Source organism: Scyliorhinus canicula, chromosome 4, assembly GCF_902713615.1.
Source record: "Scyliorhinus canicula chromosome 4, sScyCan1.1, whole genome shotgun sequence".
NCBI classification, from domain to species: domain Eukaryota; kingdom Metazoa; phylum Chordata; class Chondrichthyes; order Carcharhiniformes; family Scyliorhinidae; genus Scyliorhinus; species Scyliorhinus canicula.
The window spans coordinates 80,476,618-80,500,883 of record NC_052149.1 but is presented as its reverse complement, the minus strand read 5'-3'; the positions used below and the strand labels follow the sequence as shown (position 1 = coordinate 80,500,883).

The window sequence follows — 24,266 nt, the reverse complement described above, 5'->3', positions numbered from 1 at the left end:
GAACACTTATAGTTAAAGCTCTAAACAATTCATTAACATTAACTGTGGGTGAACTATATACAAGACAACACATGAATAACAGTAAAATAATGCACAAGCAACCTCTCTCCAGCTTCCTCGTCAGAGGTCAGCTGACTCTAACATTCACTAGCGAGATTCCTAGTGGTCAGTCGGTGAATTACAACACAACCATGATATCACTACATCCCCTTTCCTTTGAAAGAATAAATTAATCCATTATCATCGGTATATTTACATGTGATATCATGAGCCTATGAGTCTAACAGTATTAATTTAAAATAAATGTTTCAACCGGTTGAAAAAGTATATATATAAAACACACACACACACACACACAAGAACTGCAAACATAGTATGCACAAATAGTCCAAATGTATAAATTGAGTCGATCAGGTTTTCTATGACTCTGGTTGATCTTCTCAAAGTTTGACCGTGCTGCTCAGAACTTGTAGATTCAATGTTCTGAATGACATTCTCATGCTCAGGAACTGCTGAACTATCTGACACTGCAGCTTGTGTTGATTCTGATATAGATTTGTCATCCATCATGTTGTTGTGAAAGTCTTCTCTGGTTTCCAAGAGTGCGCAACGATTTCTTCTTAAAACCGACCTGTCCTCTGTCTATACATTGTAAGAACGAGGTGCTACTTCTTCAAGTACAATGGCTTTTCTCGACTAATTGCCTGAATCTTCTACTCTCACAATGTCATCACTGCTCAGAGGTGGTAAAGTTCTTGAAACTCTATAATATTACTGCTTTTGCTTCTCTTTAATGTGTTGCATTTCCTGCAGTACCACTGCATTCTCCTCCTTTTCCAAGTGTGGAGGTGTGGCACTCAACCCTCTATTCATGAGTAACTCTGCTGACGATATACCATGTGACAATGGTGATGCTCTGTAACTCAATAGTGCACGATATGGATCAGATTGGCTGTCCATTGCTTTCTTCACAATTGCTTAACAATATGTACACCTTTTTTGGCTTTTCCATTGGTTGAGGGTACAATGGACTCGACGTGACGTGATATAAATCATACGTGACTGCGAAGTGTTTCCGCTCCTTACAGCTAAAACAAGGACTGTTGTCACTCACGACGACTTGCAGAATTCCGTGTCGAGCTAAAATTGACTTGATGTGCAGTATTACACTGCTTACCGTTATGCTTTACAGTAGAGCCATTTCGGGATAGTTTGAAAAATAATCTATGATCATTAAATAATCTTTCCCTTGGAGACGAAAGAGATCCTTAGCTACTTTCTGCCATGGTGCCGTCGGTAAATCAGGTATTTGCATAGGTTCCCTTGTTTATTTGCAACCATGCATCTGGCATGTGTCACAACAACTGACCATCCTGTTAATATCTTGGTTTATACCTGGCTAGTAAACAGAGTCACGAGCTCTCCGTTTACACTTCTCAATCCCAAGATGTCCTTCGTGTATCCTCTTCAATGGGCAGCATGGTAGCACAAGTGATTAGCACTGTAGCTTCACAGCGCCAGGGACCCAGGTTCGATTCCCTGCTGGGTCACTGTCTGTGCGGAGTCTGCATGTTCTCCCCATGTCTGCGTGGGTTTCCTCCGGGTGCTCCGGTTTCCTCCCACAGTCCAAAGATGTGCAGGTTAGGTGTCACCTAGGAATGTGACGTCAGTTACTCTAAATTGGCACTTTTGCTTGTTGAGCTTCAGCCCATTTCGCCTGATGCTCTTTAGAACTTAAAGCAATGTCATAATGTGCATTTCTATGGCTGAGTCCCAAATGACATCATCCACATACACATATATACCTTTGATGCCTTTGATTATGTGCTTCATGGCACGGTGAAATATTTCTGATGTCGAAATTATGTCAATTGGCATTCTCAGGAAGCAGTACCGTCCAAATGGTGCATTAAAAGTGCAATATTTTGTACTTTGTTCTTCTAGCTTTAGCTACCAGAAACCCTGAGATGTGTCAAGCTTCGTAAAGAACTGTGCTCCAGCATTTTCAGATGTGATTTCCTCACACTTTGGTGTTTGGTAATGTTCTCTTTTGGTTTTCTTGTTAATATCTTTGGGATCCATTCATTTGCGAATATCGCCATTCTTTTTCTTTACACAAACCATGGAGTTTACCCAGTCGGTAGGTTCTTCTATTTTTCTGATTACTGTTAATTTTGTCATTCTGTCGAGCTCCTTTTTGAGGCGATCCCGAAGAGGTGCAGGTATTCCTCTTGGTGTCTGTATCACAGGTTTTGTATCCTCTTTGAGTTGTATCCTGTAGGTGAATGGTAGTGTACCAAAACCTGTGAACACATCACTGAAATTGCTGATAATGTTCTCAGAATCATTGGAGTGTTGTCCCAATCCGTTGTGGATGCTATGTACTGTTGCACCTTTAAATCCTCTGATATGTTCGACCAGTACTTACTCAAAAGTTTTATTCAGGTGTCTTTATTCGCGAGATGAACAAAGGACAAAACAGGTTCACAGTTTAACGCAATTTTGTTCTCAATTCTGTTACTCAGGAAAATCTGACTCAGACTCACAGCTGAGCTTTGGGTTTTACCCACATTAGTAAAGGAGGCTGGCAGGCTTCGATCACTCGATGTTGATGTTTTCTCTGGGTTCAAAACCCAGGGTCCTTTCTTCTTGCGATGGATGTGCCTGGGCAACTCCCAGCTTCTCTCCCCAGATCTGTTCGATGCTGCTTTCTTAAACTGGGAAGCTTGGATTGAATCAGATGTATACGCCCACCATTGTCACTGTCCTAGCCAGACCCCAACTGGTTAATGAGAAATACAGGATATTCCTGTCTATCCATGGTGGTTCATTCCCGACCCACTGTCCTCTGAAACTTCCCTTGTCTGACCAGCCATCAGCTCATGAAGGAGTCTGATGGCTTCTTTTGTCTGTTCTTCGTCCTGCTGTAACGTTGATCACCTGTGTCTGGAAGTTTGTTACATATTCATAGACTTGAAGTGGGTAATCAAAGTCCATATCACAATAACAGGTTTATGCTTTGGCTTGAGCACTTTTGATCGATTCCAGCCAGGGTTTCATGAAGCAATTTCTGTTCCTGGCCTATGTGTGTCTTCTCAGCCTGTTTTCAGTTCCACAATACCAACTGCACTAGACCTAATTCTTCATAGGACTGATCACCGAATAATAAATCAAACCATGTCAGAGATATTTTGTGATTTCTTCTAATCAGCTGAACTTTTAGATTTTTTAAAATCAGTCATGCAGATTAAATCGGTTTTGGCTAAACTTCAATTGCACCACTTTACTGTTCATTTCAAGTGATAGCAGCCATTTATCCTCATCAACTGCATTTATTTTAAATCAAGTATCAGTTTGCATTTTTTTTTAAGTACCGGAGAATTAAAAAAAAAAATTATTCCTCTGTGTTAAATACACCAACAAATAATGATGTTTCATCTGTGTTTTCCACTGTGCTGACTGGTCTGGGGTTGTGCTCGGTAATAATTCTGTGCAAAGTGACTTTTTTCTTTGCATCTGAAACAAAACTTGTCAACGCTGGCACTGCCTTAATTTATGCCTTTGATTACATCTTTTACACAGAAATACTTTATCCTGATCTTTAACCTGTTTGTTGGTGTCCATCTTTTTACGGACATTTCCCGCCTTTTTGGAACAAGGGCGGCGACCGGAGTGTTCTCCTCCAAGCAGGCGTCGCCATTACTGAGGAACATTTTAGAATTTTGTGCTGCTAGCTCGTGAGCCTGACAAATCTTAACTGTTTGTTCCAAAGACAGCTTTGATTCCCTCAGCAACCATTCCCTCAGCTTATTTTCACTTACAGCAAACACAATCTGGTCCCGCATCATGGAAGATTTTGCCGCAGAATAGTTACAGATTTTGGCTTTTAACTTTAAATCAGTGATAAATTATCTATGGACTCTCCTGTCTTCTGTAAATGTGATCTAAACACATATCGTTCATAAATTTCATTCTTTCTGGGACTGCAATGGGCATCGAATCTTCGAATTGCCTCGTTACAATTTTTACTATCTTCATCATTTGCAAACTTAAATGTATTAAACACAGCAATTGCTTCGGGCCATGCTGCTGTTCGGAGCATCGCTACCGTACATGAATCTGATTGATCTTCTAAATTTACTGCAGTAAGAAACAGATTAAATTGTTGTTTAAACACTTGCCAGTTGCTGTCCTCATTACCATGAAAGCGGAGACTCTTTAGTGGCGTCAACGACTCCATGCTGTTAATTCTGCAGTCTGCAAAATCTTCAAATCTCTGTGGCAGGCTTTCTCAATGTTTAATAACATCCAAACCTGGTACCATGTAATGTTCTTGTCGGATGGCCTGATTTATTACAAGAATACTTATAGCTAAAGCTATAAACAATTAATATTAACTGTGGGTAAACTATATACAAGACAACAGATGAATAATAGTAAAATCATGCACAAGCAACCTCTCTCTTCAGCTTCCTCCAGCCAGTCTGAGGTCAGCTGACTAACATTCACTTAAATACTAGTGAGACTCCCAGTGGTCAGTCAGTGAATTACAACACAACACACAGCCATGTTATCACTACAGAATTCACAATAAAATCTAGAAAATGCGCAGGTCAATGAATTAAGAACTGGCAGGAAACACAAACCAAGAATTAAGAATTGAGATTAATTCACCAGGTCAAGTTTGGAATAGACAAAGATGACTTTGAAGTAGAAATTTTTTAACTACATTGAGAAGCACACCGACTGACCTTGTTTTCAACTTCGAGGGAACACTCAGAATGAACATGTTGCTGCTCATTAAAATGAAGAGCACAGGTGGGTTAAGTGAAACCAGATTGTTAAACTGTGATTGCGACTAAGCCAGGTCTGACAAGGCTGAACATTACAATAAGAATCTGATGTTTGCAGTTAAAAACAAAATTTGAGATCCTTACATTGTCAAGTGACAAAACTCTCAGCCCTATTACCTCTTTATATTTATTATATAAGCAGCCATTTGTGAAGAAGTTCATAGCCCGTGAAATTTGTAAGCAGTTTTACACTTTGAGTTCTGTCAATTCCCCAAATGTATTTGTATTTGGGAACAACAATGTGTTGCAGTTCTGAAAACCTCAGGGATGGACAGAATAAAACTGACTGCAGACTTGATAAGGGAGAGGGAAGGAGACTGAGTAAAGAAAAAGGTTACTTTGGAGCTGAAATTTATTCAAAAATGGAGCAGGCAGTGCGTGCATGTTAGGCTGTGCATTAACCTGTGTTACGTTGACACTATGTGTGTTAATCTGGGTACACCTGTGCAATGCTGATTTTATGAGTGTTAAACTGGTAATATTGATGTTTACATAACCTAGCTGCTGGATACCAGCCAGAGTTTGGTGCCCATTTTGTCAAATATTTATTTTTCTACGTTGCAATTCAGATAGAGGTTCAAACCAACAATAAGAAACATATTATTGTGTCAGGATTTGATTGCTAAATGTAAACCTGAGAGTTCAAAAGAACCCTTTGGAGTATGACTGACCTGTGACAACTTCTTCATCTTCTTCATATGACGGCACAAAATCACATAGAGGCGAGAGTGGGTATGATGTATTCAGGTTGAGACCCAACATGAAATTATGCACCTTGCCAGCACGGCCTTCTCGGGTGTTGAAAAGTGCAGTATCACTGAACAGAGCCTTTAACATCCTCTGTACCCAAGTGTCCTGGTTATTTCTCTGCATCTCCTCTTCCATATCAACTGCTTCACTGCCAACGTCTGTCACAAGGAAAGCATTGATTATCTTCACTGGACTCTCATAAGTCTCATCGTTAATTTACTGAAGCGCATTCATTACTCTATGGATTCCCAAAACACTCAGGCCGGGATTTTCCAGACCCCACCACAATGTGTTTTCCAGCGGTGAAGGCGGCTTGCCATTGACCGGTGGTGGGATCTTCTGGCCCCGTCGATGTCCTTTTATAACAAAAATTCATTGACGGGATGTGGATGTCGCTGGCTAGACCAGCATTTATTGCCCATCCCTAGTTGCCCTTCAGAAGGTGGTGGTGAGTTACCTTGTTGAACCACTGTAGCCCTTGAGGTGTAGGTACACCCACTGTGCTTTTAGGGAGGGAATTCCAGGATTTTGACCCAGCGACAGTGAAGGAACGGCGATATATTTCCAAGTCAGGGTGGTGAGTGACTTGGAGAGGAACCTCCAGGTGATGGGGTTCCCAGGTATCTGCTGCTCTAGTCCTTCTAGATGGTAGTAGGTTGTGGGTTTTGAAGGTGTTGTCAGAGGAACCTTGGTGAGTTACTGCAGTGCATCTTGTAGATCTTGCACACGGCTGTCATTGTTCGGCGGGAGCATTTTGGATGTTTGTGGAAGGGGGTTCACTCAAGCAGGCTGTTTTGTCCTGGATGGTGTTGAGCTTCTCGAGTGTTGTTGGAGCTACACTCATCCAGGCAAGTGGAGAGTATTCCATTAGACTCCTGACTTGGGCCTTGTAGATGGTGGACAGGCTTTGGGGGGTCAGGAGGTGAGTTGCTCACTGTAGGATTCCTAGCCTTTGACCTGCCCTGGTAGCCACATTATTAATGTAGCTAGTCCAGTTCAGTTTCTGATCAATGGTAACCCCAGGATGTTGATTGTGGGGTATTCAGCGATGGTAATGCCCTTGAATGTCAAGGGGCGGTGGTTAGATCCTCTCTTTTAGGAGATGGTCATTGCCTGACACTTGTGTGGTGTCAATGTAACTTGCCACTTGTCAGCCCAAGCCTGGATATTGTTCAGGTCTTGCTGCATTTGGTCATGGACTGCTTCATTATCTGGGGAGTTGCGAATGGTGCTGAACTTGTGCAGCCATCCGCAAATATCCTCACTTCTGACCTGATGATGGAAGGGAGGTCATTGATGAAGCGGCTGAAGATGGTTGGGCCCAGGACAGTACCCTGAGGAACTCCTGCAATGATGTCCTGGAGCTGGGAGGATTGATCTCCAACCACCACAACCATCTTCCTTTGCGCCAGGTATGACTCCAACCATCTTTGGCATTTTGCATGGCGTACCCATCCTGCTGTTGGGGAATCTGCCACAGGAGGGATGGTCACCTTCGGCAGGACTGAAAGATCCCGCCCTCAGTGTTGTGTCTTACATCCAGCGACCTCCAGGAGGCATCATCACTGGAGACTTTGAAAAGTTTCAGTTTGTGTTGATGGAAATTTGAATGTGAATTTACCTGAACTAAGGTTGCAGACAGACCATTCACAGCAGCCGGTTTGGTATTACTTCGGATATATTGCTGCTGCTGCACAACTGGAATTGATGCAAAATGTATTTGGAATGTTTTAATCTCTTTGTTATTCAAGAACTGACTGGCCTCTTGGTGCACTGTGTCTATTATAATTTAGTCAGGATGCTGGCGAGCAGCGATCAGTTGGCCCTCTGTTACTCTTAGTTAGAAGTCTTACAACACCAGGATAAAGTCCAACATGTTTGTTTCAAACACTAGCTTTCGGAGCACTGCTCCTTCCTCAGGTGAATGGAGCAGTGCTCCGAAAGCTAGTGTTTGAAACAAACCTGTTGGACTTTAACGTGGTGTTGTAAGACTTCTTACTGTGCTCACCCCAGTCCAACGCCGGCATCTCCACATCATGACTCTTAGTTTATAATAGTTAATACTCAGAACTAAGTGCCAATAATATAATATCCATCATATCACTGAAGTGTTGTTTTTTTCTTCAAGGATGAATCACAGTTATGATTGAGTCTGTCGAAAGAATCACGGGATAGCAATTGGGAACAGGAACCCTTGGCTAATCTTTACCTTTGGTGATCCTGCAGATGATGGCCAAAATAAATCTTTCCTAATAATAAATACCAGCAGAATTCTGGCAAAGAAGACCCAGTGAATTGAGTGATGTGGAAATGATTTTATCTGCTCTCTGATGAAAGTACAGAGTCCCATTGTTCCTGCTTGCACTGTGTCACAGCTGCAGTTAACAGTACACTCAATTATCTTTGCCGTCTCTTCTCTACAGTCTCGGTGTACAGGTGATTATCAGTCAGTGTCTGTCTCAGAGACACCGGGAAAAAGAAACTTATGCATTTCACCTCTTTTCATTCTGTACCTCAACTGTCATCAAGCACAGAGACAGGTGTTGTGCAAATCTGTCAATCGTCCCAAGATCGTATCGCCTCTAATAAATATTTTGGCAGACACTGTTATAGCCTTTGTCTCTCTAGTCAACCACTCAGCATTCAGTGCCCACATATCCTTTTTATTTTCTCCCAGTGCAATACCATAATGTCCCACCTCCCCTCTCCCCTCCAGCTCCCAAGCATCCAGCCCACTATGAGCAACCATCTTGCTTGCACAGAGAGACACATCCAAACCTCACGGGGTGAAATGCACTGTGCTTGTTTTGGGTGGGCCATTTCCTTTAAATACAAGGAGGATATGGCAGTGGGATGTCTCCAGACTTTTAACTCTTACCTTTGGGTTGGGATTCATCATCACTGTCGGAGCTATCATTTCCAATTATATGTTTGGCCTGAATTTGTGCTGTAATATAAACAGAAATAAAAATCACATTCTTTAATGTTTTAAGAAAAGAAAAACACAGCTTGAGACAGCATTCGTCTGAATTATTCTATGCTGAGTGTCTGATGTTGCTGGTCATAGACTAATTCTGCTCAAGAATAAAAGCTCCAGGATTCCACAATGCCAGTCTGAAAAAAGGACGAGTACATATACAGCCAGGGCAAAAGCAACCTGGGGAAATCTAGCAGCTCAGTAATTATAGGATCCTCTGTCATGGCCTGAGAGTGTAGAGGGCCATTCAGCCCATCTTAACTAATCTGTGCAGAATTATCCCACTCAGCACATTGCTGCATCTTATTTTTTTTATGATCAGAGGGTTTTCACCTGAACCTCTCGGCTTGGAATCCTAGTCCAAACATTAATCACTCCTTAACCCAAAGGAGACAATGCTGGTAAATCTCAGCTGGTCTGGCAGCATCTGTCGTGAGCAAAGAACTAACGTTTCGAGTCCAGATGGCCCTCTGTCAAAGCTTTGAACCTGTTTTGAATGAACCTTTTCAATGCTATAGACTATCCCACGTATCTCATAAGAGCAACTCTCAGATGCCTGACCTTGAAGCTGAAACGCCCAATTATCGCCAGTCTGTCACTCTAACCCAAAGCCCTGACACTATGGTGCAGCTTTGTGGAGAATTTTAGGTCTCTTTCAATTGCTTCACACCTACATCAACAGATACTGACAGCTACTGAGTGCTACTTCTCTTGTACAAGTGACAACATGCTATTCGACTGAGGGTGCAATCACAGCTGACATAACTCTGTCCTCAATGGGCAATGGATAGTCATCAATAATGAGAACGCTGGGGCACCATGGTAGTGCAGTGGTTAGCACTGCTGCCTCATGGCACCAAGGACCCGGGATCGATCCTGTCCCAGGGTCACTGTCCGTATGGAGTTTGACGTCTGTGTGGGTCTCACCCCCACAGTCCAAAAAGATGTGCAGAGTAGGTGTATTGGCGGCCTTAAATTGGAAAAAAAAAGAATTAGGTACTCTAAATTTATTTTTTAAAAAGGAATGAGAGCCCCATCTGATTTTGCCCCTTCCTCGTCCATGAACACCAAGACCATTGTTGCATCTGCTCTCAAACTCGCTAAAATCAACTAATTCAGACCAAATAAAGGCTTAACTCTGAGGTACTTGTTAATCAGTCCGGCACATTACATTTATAATAGGCATTCAAAATAATACATTGGCAGTTTTTCCTGTCAACAATTTTGCATGATAAATTTTTTTTTCTGGATTTATAAGGCACATCTTCCCCACTCTTCCCCCAGTGTGAAAGCAGTGCAACACCCCTACTGGCAGGAGGTGTAATTACAATGTGACATTGTAAGTGTACATTGAGAATTACTGTCATAAAATTGGATGTGGGAATTTATAATGGAAATATGTTAATAAGATCCAAATGGACAACTTAGAAATGAATAGTGAATTACATCTACAATGCCATTATTCCCAGCTCTCCTGGTTGATTTCACCTGAAGACTATGCTTGGCCTATTCGCCCCAAGGCTGAATTTAATGACTGCAGTGATCGGAAAGCCAGTGCCAACCGCACTTCAGCCACTTTTGAGAAACCCAACAGGACTCAATATCACCCAGGCAGTTTTCCGAATGCTGTCTGCTGACAGAGTCCTCTGTCTTTTAAGGTAAAGATGCAGCAGGGTAGCATGGTGGTTAGCATGAATGCTTCACAGCTCCAGGGTCCCAGGTTCGATTCCCGGCTGGGTCACTGTCTGTGTGGAGTCTGCACGTCCTCCCCCTGTGTGCGTGGGTTTCCTCCGGGTGCTCCGGTTTCCTCCCACAGTCCAAAGATGTGCGGGTTAGGTGGATTGGCCATGCTAAATTGCCCGTAGTGTCCTAATAAAAGTAAGGTTTAAGGGGGGGGGGGGGGGGGTTGTTGGGTTACGGGTATAGGGTGGATACGTGGGTTTGAGTAGGGTGATCATGGCTCGGCGCAACATTGAGGGCCGAAGGGCCTGTTCTGTGCTGTACTGTTCTATGCCTTTTAGGATACTTGTTAATCAGTCCGGCACATTACATTTATAATAGGCATTCAAAATAATACATTGGCAGTTTTTCCTGTCACCAATTGTGCATGATAACACTTTTTTTCTGGATTTATAAGGCACATCTTCCCCACTCTTCCCCCAGTGTGAAAGCAGTGTAACACCCCTACTGGCAGGAGGTGTAATTATGACAAGCCCTGGCAAAGGGTGGCACTGTCATTGTGGACGGCAGGGGAAGGACGCTTTCAGAGGGGGTAGCACTTGCTGCTGAAGGGGCCTTCTTTCAAGCACAAGGTGCCCGATCAGAAGGACCCACCTCCCTGAGCCCACAGGGAGGCTGCTAGCCTTCCCATGCATGTGGCATACGTCACCCCCGGCCCCCAACCATTGGGAAAACACTGGCAGTGCTGGAATAAGACCTGAAAGTGACCTTTCCCACCCCTGACTTTACCAGAGGCAGTTGGAAAAGTGACAGTCTCTCCACCCTCTGCTTTCCTGCCTGATTCTACAGCTATAACCTCTCCCAGCCCAATCCCAGGAGAGGAATTTAATTCTTCCCCCGATGTACATGGTTCAAGAGATCAAAGCATGTAACAATGTACAGCTAAGGAAATGCTTTGCACCACCAGTTTTTTCTACAAATATGACTTCCTGTAACTCATACAACTGACAATTTACAAGGCAATTATCAACTACTCACATTCTGAATGACAGATCAGGTACACAACACTGTAACTATAAATGGCTGGAGAAGGTGAAACTGGGAAGATACAACTCAAATTATGAATAGTGACTACATGGGCCCCAATGCAGCCCACACAAATGGCATCCTGACCAATACCTTGACCATTCAGTTCCTCTACCGATAGTACACACTGAGAGTAGCACGTGCTATCTACAGTAACGCAGCAAACCTCCTTCAACAGCATCTGCCAGACCTGTTACCTCTACCACCGAGAAGGACAAGAGCAGTAAACACCTGGGAACACACCATTCTAATTTAGAGCTATATTCGCTGTTCCTTCACAGTCGCTGGGTCAAATTCCTGGAACTCCCTCCCTAATAGCACTGTGGGTGTACCTACATCACATGGACTGCAGGGGTTCACAAAAGCAGCTCAGCACTACTTTCCCAAAGGCAGTTAATGATTGCTGCCCTGTACATGTCCCATAAATGACTAAAGAAAAGCAATTGAAGTCCCATTCCAATGCCTCATCACTTTAAAGTCAGCAATTGTCTTTGGTACTCTATTGAACATTAGTAAGAAGTCTTACAACACCAGGTTAAATTCCAACAGGTTTGTTTCAAATCACTAAATTTTGGAGCGCAGCTCCTTTATCTTGTGATTCAGCTGATGAAGGAGCTGCACTCGGAAAGCTAGTGATTCAAAACAAATCTGTTGAACTTTAATCTGGTGTTGTAAGATTCTTACTGTGCCCACCCCAGTCCAATGCCGGCATCTCCACATTATTGAAAATTAGCATACAATTTCAAACGTCATTACCTTGTTTGTCTGGAGGTTATGTTACGGCAACAGGGTTATAACTGGATTATTAAAACTCTGCTAATAAACCTTTACATTCCTGTCCAAGGGTATGGTATACACCAAGACATTCAAACATGTTTCTTTATTAACCCCCAGATTCTGAGGAAGAATATTTAATATTACTTCCCCTGCCCAAGTTCACAGAACTGTTACAGCACAGAAGGAGGCCATTTGGCCCATCATGTCTGCACCAGCTCTCTGAATGGCATGAGGTGAAATGCTTCTCCCCAAAACCCTGCACATTGTACCTTTTCAAATAACAGTCTAATTCCTTTCCAAATGTCTCGACTGAACCTGCACCCACCTCATTCTCAAGCAGTGCATTCCTGACACTAACCATTTGCTGTGTGAAAAAGTTTCCCATTGTACTCCTTTAGTCAGTTACTATAAATTTGTGTCCTCTCGTTCTCGATCCTCTGGCAAGTGGGAACAGTTACTCCCGATCTACTCTGTTCAGACCTCTCATCATCCTGAACACCTCTAAGATCTCCTCTCAGTCTTCCTTTCTCCAAGGAAAACAGTTCTAACTTTTCCGATTTATCTTTACAACTGAAGTTTCCCCACAATAGTCAACAGCATGAGGGAAAGGGGTGACTTTAAATCACATTCTTTGTTACATGTTCGCACACAGTGGGCAGAATTTTGCACTCCAGTACTGGATGAGGCAAGAAAACTGCCAGATCTTCGGTGCATAGAAAACCTGGAGCTGGAGTTTTCGCCATCAAGCCGGTGGAGTGGGAGCTGATAAAGCCAGCAACGCGGGCTCCAATGATATCAGGGTGCCCTGATCTACGCTGAACACATGGCTCCCCATTTCCCCCCCATGGATACAGGGAACTCCCCCTACAAGCAACGGGGCACTACCCATACCCTGGATAAGGGGAAACCACCCCCCCCAACAAGCACCGGGGAAAACCCCTCCCCCCCCCCACACAAGTGCAGAACTCCCCGCAATGGAACTCCCCAGATGTACCGCCCCTGACACTTCCAGGGCGACAATGTCTCTGTCCCCACAGGGGCTAAGCTTAACTGTACGGCCCGATAAATTCCCATCGGCTTCTTCACGTTTTTCGAAAGGAGTTGTAAACCTCGCCAACGTGACGTCATGTCGGTGAGTGGGGAATTCTAAATGCAGGGGAACATATGGCAGGGCAACCCACTAGTTATATTTAAATGTTTTTAAATGAGGTTCCCGTCCAACTCGTCATGTCACTGGCGAGAGACGGGGAAAATCAGAAAACGAGATCTCACTTGCAAGAATCTAATTTTCTGATTCTCACGAGACTTTGCCCCACATCACTGTTGGTGCTCAAGGCTAATGCGGGTGCAATGTCGCACCCGTTCACTTTACAGTTCATGGTTTTAATACAAGACACTATTAATTGGGAATATATTTTGCTGTGGAAATATATTAATTAAATTAATCCGTTTTTAAGATTCTCATTCAGGCTGATGGTTTAATGCTCAACACTCCTCATTCTGCTTAACCAGATGGCCTGAGATACGATGCTATTGTTTAGCTGGATGGCAATGACAGTAATAAGTCTAACAACACCAGGTTAAAGTCCAACATGTTTGTTTCAAACACTAGCTTTCGGAGCACTGCTCCTTCCTCAGGTGAAGAAAGGAGCTGTGCTCCGAGAACCAGTGATTTGAAACAAACCTGTTGGATTTTAACCTGGTGTTGTAAGACGTCTTGCTGTGCTCATCCCAGTCCAACGCCGGCATCTCCACATCAAGGAAATAACACTTCGCATTCTGTTAAACTCAGCACATTTTCCCCTTTGTGTTCCATGGGTGGAATTTTCCGACACCCCGGGGGGGTCGGAGAATCGCCTGGGGCCGGCGTCAATCCCGCCCCACTGTGTCCCGAATTCTCTGCCCCCGAGATTAGGCGGGAGTGGGAATTGCACCGTGCCGGTCGGCGGGCCCCCCGCGGCGATTCTCCGGGCCGCCTGCGACGGGCCGAAGTCCTGCCGCTGAAAGGCCTTTCCCGCCGGTGTGGTTTAAACCACCTCTGGTACCAGCGGGATTGGCGGCTCTGGCGGGCTCCGGGGTCCTTGGGGGGGGGGGGGGGGGTGGCATGGGGCGATCTGACCCCGGGGGGTGCCCCCACGGTGGCCTGGCCCCCAATCGGGGCCCACCAGTCGGCGGGCGGGCCTGTGCCGTGGGGGCACTCTTTTTCTTCTGCCCCCGCCATGGCCTTCACCATGGCGGGGGCGGAAGAGACCCCCTCCCCTGCTTAAGCGCCGGTATGACGTCAGCAGCCGCTGATGCTCCGGCGCATGCGCGGTCTTCCGTCGGCCGGCGAAGGCCTTTCTGCCCCGGCTGGCGGGGCGCCAAAGGCCGTTCGTGCCGGCCGGCGGAACGGGAACCACTCCGGCGCAGGCCTAGCCCCTAAAGGTGCAGAGAATTCCACACCTTTGGGGAGGCCCGACGCCGGAGTGATTCACGCCACATGTCCCGCCGGGACTCCCCACCCCACCGGGTAGGGGAGAATCCCGGCCCATATTTCTAAAGATCTATTTTAGAACTAACTACCTTGCTGGATGCATGAATTATGTCACGATAATTTCACCAATCCAATATCGCCAGCCAGGAGCCACATTTTTGGGAGAGGCAGAGTCAATAGGTCTGGGAGTAGTGATGAAAGAATTGTACCATATGGGAGGATTGGAACAGTGTTACCATCACAGTGAGTTGAGAATAAGTAGATTTTAGCTTTTTGTTTGTGTCTTTGCTCCCCTTTTCCCTGTCTGTTTATTTGTTTTGTATGCTCACATTGATGTTTTACGTCGAATGTCTGCTTTGTGCCTTTTGTGTTCCTTTCCATATCTGCTTTTGATTTGTAAATGCCTCTTGCTATCAATTGATGGTGCAAGTGAGAAGTTGAGGTTGAGCAACAGTGGAGTTATAAAAAGGGGACCATTGATTACCAGAAGTGATTATGTAGGCTGCATGGGGGTAACTGGAACAGAACTCAGAAACATTAGCTGCACAAAGCTGAGTCAGTAGGAATGCTTCAAGAGGGTCCAATAACACAAAAAGAACAGGAAAGGCTAGAAAGAATTTCAGGCTGATTCCTCGATTATCTCCTAAACCCAGGCACTAAGCCCATTCCTTTGGGTGTGGGTGGATCCGGACTTGAAGAATCAGGATGGTACAGGTGGCTGGAAAAGTGAACTGTCAGATGGCTGACAGACCAGAGACATTTCTGAAATGCAAATTAAGGGTGAAATGTTTTGTGGTATAACTTATCACAGAATTTACAGTGCAGAAGGAGGCCATTCGGCCCATCGTGTCTGCACTGGCCCTTGGAAAGAGCACCCCATTTAAGCCCACGCCTTCACCCTATGTCCGTAATCCAGTCACCCACCTAACCTTTTTTGGAAACTAAGGGCAATTTATCATTGCCAATCGACCTAACCTGTACATCTTTGGACTGTGGGAGAAAACCGGAGCACCCGGCCGAAACCCACGCAGACACAGGGAGAACGTGCAGACTCCGTACAGACAGTGACCCAAGCCGGGAATCGAACTTGGAACCCTGAAGCTGTGAAGTGCTAACCACTGTGCTACCATGCTGCACTACGTAATTGAGAAATTATTTGGTTACTGATTCTTCAGATGATGGCAGCATAGCTTCAGAGACCTGAGTTAAGAACTAGTCACGTGAGAAGAATGTATTTTACACACAAACCAGGATAAAGTTCCTTTAGGTTTACCAGTTGTTCACATCAGGAGGAAATCCTGCATCTGGTATATCAATAGATTGAACAGAGCAGACACATTGGTGGGGATAAAATATACAAGAATAAAGCTTCAGCCGTTTTTGTTTAATATTTAAACCTTGGGATGAGATTATAGCAGTGGTGTTCATTCTGTTACCCTGGACCATTTGTGATTCCCTCCTGTTTTCCCTTCAGTTCAGACCTTCTTGCTCCATGTGCTGAGCTCTGGGACACCAACAAAGTTAGGATTCAGAGGCTCAATCGCCTAAAAATGTTATTGGATAACCCCTGTCCCATCAGGCCCTTTTAGCAGATCCGATTTGAGGCACTAATGAGTGTGCAACTAATGCAGGTCCCAGGTTTGATCCCTGGTCTGCAGCAGGTTAGTTGATTTCAACTGTGGCACCCGCAGCAACCTAGACTTGGGATAAGCCAGGCATGGTGCATATTCCTGATTGAAAATGCTGCTGATAAGCAGACATGTATGGCGGTCAGTCAGATACAGGTAGGATTTGATCATTTTCATAGTTCATAGAATCATAGCATTTACAGTGCAGAAGGATGCCATTCGGCCTATCGAGTCTGCACCAGGTCTTGGAAAGAGCACCCTACCCAAGCCCACACCTCCACCCTATCCCCATAACCCAGTAACCCCACCCAACACTAAGGGCAATTTTGGACTCTAAGGGCAATTTAGCATGGCCAATCCATCTAACCTGCACATCTTTGGACTGTGAGAGGAAACTGGAGCACCCAGAGGAAACTTACGCACACACGGGGAGAACGTGCAGACTCCGCACAGACAGTGACCCAAGCTAAGAATCGAGCCCGGGACCCTGGAACTGTGAAGCAGTTGCGCTAACCATTATGCTACCGTGCTGCGCAGCCTGGGGTCACACCTTAAGAATGGTCGCTTGGGTGAGAAGCTGATGATAGCCAGTGCCCTTGAAATGTCATTCCAGCATGATTCAGCACCATGAAGACAAATGGGGGAGTAATGAGGAAAGATATTTCTGACATGCAGATTAGATGTTCCAATGACCACAATGATGCCACACAGGGGCTCAGGATGAGGGGCCCAATCATTTAGGATTGAGATAAGGAGAAAATCTTTGATTCAAAGGGTTGTGAATCTTTGGAAGACGGTTATGGATGCTCTTTTGTTGAATATATTTAAGGCTGGATGGACCAGTTTTTGGTCTCTTGGGGAATCAAGGGATATGGGGAGCAGATGGGAAAGTGGAGTCGAGGCAGCCAGGAACGTATTGAATGATGGGGCATGCCACATGCTCTACTCCTGCTTCCATTTCTTCTGTTGAGAAAAACTGTTTTGCAAGATTAAGAATTGCAACCCCACTTTGGACCCGGTCGGTCCCTGTTCTCACGGACAAATCATCTCATTTGAGATTGTTGAAAACCAGAAAGCTTGATTTGATCAGATATGGGCCGCAGCACTCATTTGAGGCAGGTTACAAATGAGATATATAATTCAGTGCTGCTAAAGCTTGTTTCGGTTACATGGGAAGATGCAACGACAATTCACTGACCTTGACCAAATACGTAAAATTCTGCTTTAATTCCATGTAAATTTGACTTTTATTTTTGGGATCAATTTCTTTGACACTTTTGGAGGTCTAAGCTAATAAAAATTGCATATAAAATTGTGTTTATTTTTACGCTGTGGGAGAAAATAGCTGCATCTCTGCTCTGTTATGATACATGGGGGTTGAGGTACATTGCTGGCAGGTCAAAAGGGAGCTCTACTTTGTACCTAACCACATGTACCTGACCTCGGAGTACTCAGCAAGATGTCTGAAATCGGAATGTGTTATTTACCCTTTTTATACTATGATAAACTGAAATTCCGCAGCTTGCAAAATCTAAACAGAACTTTTCAATTGGAATTTATTGGGTGACTATTGTGTTTGGTTATGATTCAGCACGGTGGGTTAGGATGACCAGTAATGTAAATGATAGAAAAGAGAGAGGCTGTTTAAAGAACAGGCCAGTGCACATCAGTGGGAAGCAGCAAGCACAGCAGAGTCAAACTTACCCAGGATGACAGAACACACACAATGGCAGCTGGAAGAAATGAGTAAACAACACAAACTGAAAAGTTTATTCCTCTATAGGCAAATTGGAAGCTGATTCAGGCTTGGTGCAGTTATTTGCATTGATGTTAAATTCAGATTTACATTCACCAAGCTTCCTGTTTGAACAAGATTGTTTCTCATGATTAGAAAGATTGCAACATTGTTTTTTGAGTCACATGTACATCTCCAGCTTCCATCAACTGTTTTCTTTTTAAATACGCAACTGGAGAATTTTGGGAATGAATTTCATTCACGTTATTAAGCAAAATAGCACTGGCTTGACCCTCCTCAACTCATCGCACCTCTTCCTTCATACCCTCACACGTTTTCAAATGATAGGGATGAAACTTCCTGTCTAACATTTTCGTTATGAATAACTTCCAACACTATACATATCTATTTGCTTGATAGCAAATTCATCATTTACCTCAAAGTGTTTCCACTAGACTGCTACCAGTCTTGTGTGAATGCTGCTAACACAGAATTGCTCCGGTCATACTGCGAACACAGCTTACACCCAGTTCCATACAGGCTAGCAACCTTCATGGGGCCAGGACTAAAATGATGGAGGCAACACATGTGGCAGTGTAGTCCTCCAGTTCATGGCACTGGACATCTGGTGACACATACTACAATTGTCCTGGCAGAGAGTTCACTGCTTTAGTGGCACTGAATTCCACGTTGTTTTTAACGCAGGACTGATGCAACATTCTCGGCCTCGAAAGACAACCTCGCAAATTCAACCACACACTTCAGACTTAATTAGGTTACATTTTCATAGTGAACCACATCTTTTAAACGTTTCACGGAAGGTACTAATTTATAACATAGAAGTTGATCTTTCCAACACAAAATTAGCTCTTCATTACTGAAATGAATTTCTCCACAAACAAATTATCACAAAAAGGTAGTCAAGCTCAAGATCCCACATGGGAGGCTGATGAAAAAGGTTCGAGCCCTTGGGATCCAGACCAATTTGGCAAACTGATTCCAAAATTGGCTTAGTGGTAGGAGGAGGCAGAGGATGGGGGTTGAAGGTTGTTTTTGTAACTGGAAGCTTATATCCAGGGTGTTCCGCAGGGATCGGTGTTGGGTCCTTTATTGTTTGCAGTATACATTAATGATCTTGATGTGAATGTAGGAAGTATGGTATGTAAGTTCGCAGATGACACAAAAATTGGTGGTAAATAGTTAGGAGCAAGGCCTTAGATTACAGGATGATATAAACAGACTGGTTAGATGGACAGAAGGGTGGCAAATGGAATTTAACCATGAAAAATGTGAGGTAATGTATTTCGGCAGGACTCACAAGGCAAGGGAATATACAATGAATGGTCAGACCCTTGGAAGTACAGAAGATCAAAGGGACCTTGGTGTTCAGGTTCACAGATCTCTGAAGACGGCAGAACTAGTAGATTGAAGACGGCAGAACTAGTAGATTGAAGACGGCAGAACTAGTAGATAAGGTGTGATGTGGAGATGCCGGCGTTGGACTGGGGTGAGCACAATAAGAAGTCTTACAACACCAGGTTAAAGTCCAACAGGTTTGTTTCGAATCACTAGCTTTCGGAGCCCAGCTCCTTCCTCAGGTGAATGAAAAGATGGGTTCCACAAACACACATATAGACAAATTCAATGATGCAACATGATACTTTGAATGAATGCACATCTTTGCAGGTAATTAAGTCTTTACAGGTTCAGACGGTGCGACTGGACAGAGGGATAATCACAGGTTAAAGAGGTGTGAATTGTCTCAAGCCAGGACAGTTGGTAGGATTTCGCAAGCCCAGGCTAGATGGTGGGGGGAGTGAATGTAATGTGACATGAATCCAAGTCCCGGTTGAGGCCGCAGTGCATGTGGAACTTGGCTATCAGTTTCTGCTTGGCGATTCTGTGGTGTCGCGCATCCTGAAGACCGCCTTGGAGAACGCTTACTCATAGATAACAGGGGCTGTTTAGCACACTGGGCTAAATCGCTGGCTTTAAAAGCAGACCAAGGCAGGCCAGCAGCACGGTTCGATTTCCGTAACAGCCTCCCTGAACAGGCGCCGGAATGTGGCGACTGGGGGCTTTTCACAGTAACTTCATTGAAACCTACTTGTGACAATAAGCGATTTTCATTTTCATTTCATTTCAGATAAGGTGGTTAAGAAGGCCGATGGAATTTGTGCCTTTATTAACTGAGGGATTAAATATAAGAGCACGAGATTATGCAGGAGCTGTATAAAAGGCCCCGGCTGGTGTACTGTGTGCAGTTCTGTTCACCACACTATAGGAAGTGATTGCATTGGAGAGGGTGCAGAGGAGATTCACCAGGACGTTGCCTGGGCTGGATTATTTCAGCTATCAATTAAGGGACAATTTAAAGTGGCCATCCATCTACCCTTCAAAACTTTGGGTTGTGGAGGTGAGATCCACGCAGACACGGGGAGAATGTGCAAAATCCATACGGACAGTGACTTGAGGTAGGGATCGAACCTGGGTCCTCAGGGCCATGAGGGAGCAGTGCTAACCACTGTGCCATCATGCTGCCCACAGTTATCAGGCTGGGTTTTTTCCCCTGGAGCAGAGATGGCTGAGGGGGGACCTGATTGATGTGTATAAAATTATGAGAGACATGGATAGGGTGGATAGGAAGGTACTTTTCCCCGTATTGGAGGGGTCAAAAACTAGGGGGCTTAGATTTAAGCTATTGAGCAGGAGGTTTAGAGGAGATGTGAGGAAAAACATTTTCACCCAGACAGTCTGATGGCATCTGTGGGGAGAAAAGAGAGCTAATGTTTTGAGTCTGGATGTCCCTTTGTTGCTTTGACAAAGAGACATCCAGCTCAAAATGTTAGCTCCTTTTTTCTCCACAGATGCTGTCAGACCTGCTGAGATTGTCCAGTATTTTCTGTTTTTGTTTCAGATTCCAGCATTCGTAGTAATTGGCTTTTATATTCACCCAGAGGGTGGTTGGAATCTGGAACTCACTGCCTGATCCAGGGAAGGCCCACAGCTGACCATTTAAGTGTCTAAGGGCGCTTAATACAACCAGACCTTCTTCAAAGGAGGTCATGTGCGGCTTGGAGTACTCCATTGCTTGGATTCAATTCCACCATAAAACTGGTGACCTACAAGGTATGTGTGCGCAATTAGGATCTTTACTACAACTGTACTTCTTTAAATCCCCATCCCATCCTTTCCGTACTATTCTCTAATGCCATATCCATTCCATTCATACTGCGCCTCACTCCTCCATGCTGTTCCATTCTGGAGCAGTGAGCACCAACCCACAGCGCTCCTTGTCCTCGGCAGCAATTTTAATCCAGAGCTCCATCTGCATGCTGAATAACAACAGGCCGATGGGTGTCAGTGGCATTTTAGGCAGGAAGAGGCTGCTTGCCAGTACCCGGGAATAGCTGCTGGTACCAAAGTAAGATGCAGGGAAGGGACACAGGAGGGTTTGCTGGGGAGCCTGGGGGGGGGGGGGGGGGGGGGGGGGGGGGGAGTAGGAGGAGGACCTAAAGCTTCTTGTGGAGCCTGTTGAAGAAGAATCTGCAGGGTTCACTCCCCAGTCCTAGTGAGACAACAGTTTAACTTTGATGAATTTGGGGTCAGCACGGTGGCGCAGTGGGTTAGCCCTGCTGCTTCACGGCGACGAGGTCCCAAGTTCGATCCCAGCTCTGGGTCACTGTCTGTGTGGAATTTGCACATTCTCCCCGTGTTCGCGTGGGTCTCGCCCCCAAAACCCAAAGATGTGCAGGCTAGGTGGATTGGCCACTGTAAATTGTCCCTTAATTGGAAAAAATGAATTGGGTACTCTAAATTTAAAAAAAAAACTTTGATAAATTCACTAGGTTCAGGCTATGTGGAAAAAAAACGCAAGATTGAATTTCCACGAGGTTTCTCTTGATCCCCTGCCACAACCTAGATATTCACAGAAATTTTGGGCTACTGCCATAAACTGTCTAATAAGAATAATGAGGTCGTTTCTAGAGACTACATCCAGAGAGTAATATTCATATTGGCCACCCTTTAGTCAGGGATACCTGGGAGTCAGAGCTTGAACTGCTGACTCCTGTTCAACTAACAAAAATATAGGAATAGATAGTTCAGTTTAGTTTTGGAAGTTGTGTAGAGGAGCAAGTGCTCCTCAAGAGAAAACTAGGTTAGTGTGTGACTGCGGCAGTGATCTGTTTTAAAATTCTGGTTTACAAGACTAGCAAAGACTTGGACTAAAGAGGTGAATTAAAGCATCGTAAAAATGAAAATCCCCATTCAATCCAACCATGTATATTGTGTACCTGAAGTAGGGCTAATGGAGTTTTGTTTATATAAATAAGGTTCCCTGGGGAGTGGATAACTACACACATCAGGCTGGATTCTTGGCTTTCTCATCTGCGTGTTTTTCAGTGGCACACGTTCACGGGCAGTGGGATTCTATCTTCCCGCCGCTTGTCAATTGGATTTCCCATGAAACAAATACCACCCCACGCCAGAGCAGCGCGGTGGCGCAGTGGTTAGCACTGCTGTCCCATGGCACTGAGGTTCGATCCCAGCCCCGGGTCACTGTCTGTGTGGCGTTTGCACATTCTCCCGGTATCTGCATTGGTCTCACCTCCACAACCCAAAGTTGTGCAGCATAGGTGGTTTGGCAATTGCCCCTTAATTGGAAAAAAATAATAATTGGGTACTCTAAATTTATTTTTAAAAAGTAAATAAAATGTAACCACTCCTCGCCGCCGGGAAGCCTGATGGGTGTGCGCTGCCGACAGGAAAAGTGAATCGCAACAGCTGGAGAATTCTGGCCATTGTGTTTAGCTTTAGTAAGAAGATGTGGTTAATGGGAGGAGCTGGGGCTGAAGAAGTCAGGTGTTGAGTTTTGGAGTTCCGTTTCGGTAAACAGACTAGCAATTTCTCTCAAAGCAGTTTAGTTAAAAAGATTTTGCCTGTGGGCAGAAAAGCAGTTTCTTAAATGGCTGGCGGGTTAAACAATAATTTGACATAGGCAAGAATCTGCAAGCTGATTTCTGAAGGATCTCTCTCTCAAAGTGGTTTATCCAAGACATCTTTTACAGCAAGTATTTTAAAAAAAAAATTTAGCCAATTTATTTTTTACAATTAAGGGACAAATTTAGCGTGGCCAATCCACCTACCTTGCACATCTTTGGGTTGTGAAACCCACGCAAACAGTGGGAGAATGTGCAAACTCCACACGGACAATGACCCAGAGCCGGGATCGAACCTGGGACCTCGGCGTCCTGAGACAGCAGCACTTACCACTGCGCCACCGTGCTGCCCTTTTTAAAGCAAGTATTCCGGGATTGACTAGCTGTATGTGAAAGTAGATTTTGACCTGAGATAGGTTTTGCTTGAGTGGAGAGAAAAGATAGGAGTTAGAATTTAGTGTTTCATTGTCATTGTTAAAAATTGTTTAACGGGTAATTGCAAGCTATTTTCTTGTGTGATGTTAAAGTTATTTTAATCCTGTGTGAGTAACAAAGTTCGTTTTAATATACCATATTCCCATTTGGGTGTGGAATCACTCCTGGAGTGAAGTATCCATTCCTCACAGTTTTACAAATTACACAAAATATTTCTGTCCAGTATCCTAGCAACTGTTGGGGTCTGGTCTGGGATCATAATAGGAACAATATCAATTACGCCAATGTACAAGATTTACTCTGAATTTTATTCTGCTTGCTTATTTGACAATTAGAAAATAAATCAGATTTTTTAATTTACATTTTTTTTCCTGGTTTAAATCAGTGTATCTTTCAGATGATTGAGGTATATCCAGTTTGTATGGCAAGAGTTTCACCATTAAAGTCTCTTCAGATAAGCCACCATTGGATTAAAGTTGGATAGCAGAAGTAAACTGCTGATTATATAGGATCCTCTTATGGGAGAAACTGACGGTACTGCATATGAAACCATTTTGAGCACAGGACTCAGAATTTCTAACAGGCACGTGACTAGAAACTGACTGCATGCAGTTTAAGCAGTGTTGCTGCTGCTCTAGGGGTCTGTTTCATTTTTGAAAGAGAGCTGCACCCATTTGCAAGCTACATCATTCAACCAAATGTAGGGAATCATGTTTCATTTAAATTGAACGGTCACTGCTTGATTAGAGGCGACACCTCATCTTGGAATTGGAAAATACTTCCTTTGATATTGCAAGACCAATAGTCTGCTTTCAGCCCATATAATCACACTTTAAATAAATTGAAGTTTTTAAAAACCAAGCAATTGCAATATTTCACAGTGCAGAATGACGCAAGATGCAAACAAACCCTGATCAGGGAAGTTGATACTT

General features: G+C 44.2%; 1 protein-coding gene across 5 annotated transcripts in view; it reads right to left on the bottom strand.

Moving 5' to 3' along the window:
• Nucleotides 1-24,266, bottom strand: part of LOC119964711 (cytosolic phospholipase A2-like) — a 183,268-nt gene that overhangs the window by 25,615 nt on the left and 133,387 nt on the right. For all 5 annotated transcript variants that reach the window (XM_038794593.1, XM_038794592.1, XM_038794594.1 and 2 more), the window contains 2 exons: nt 8,482-8,550; nt 5,525-5,761 (listed from right to left, as the gene is read on the bottom strand). In XM_038794593.1, coding sequence (XP_038650521.1) covers nt 5,525-5,761; nt 8,482-8,550 — 306 coding nt within the window. The remainder of the gene's footprint in view (nt 1-5,524; nt 5,762-8,481; nt 8,551-24,266) is intronic.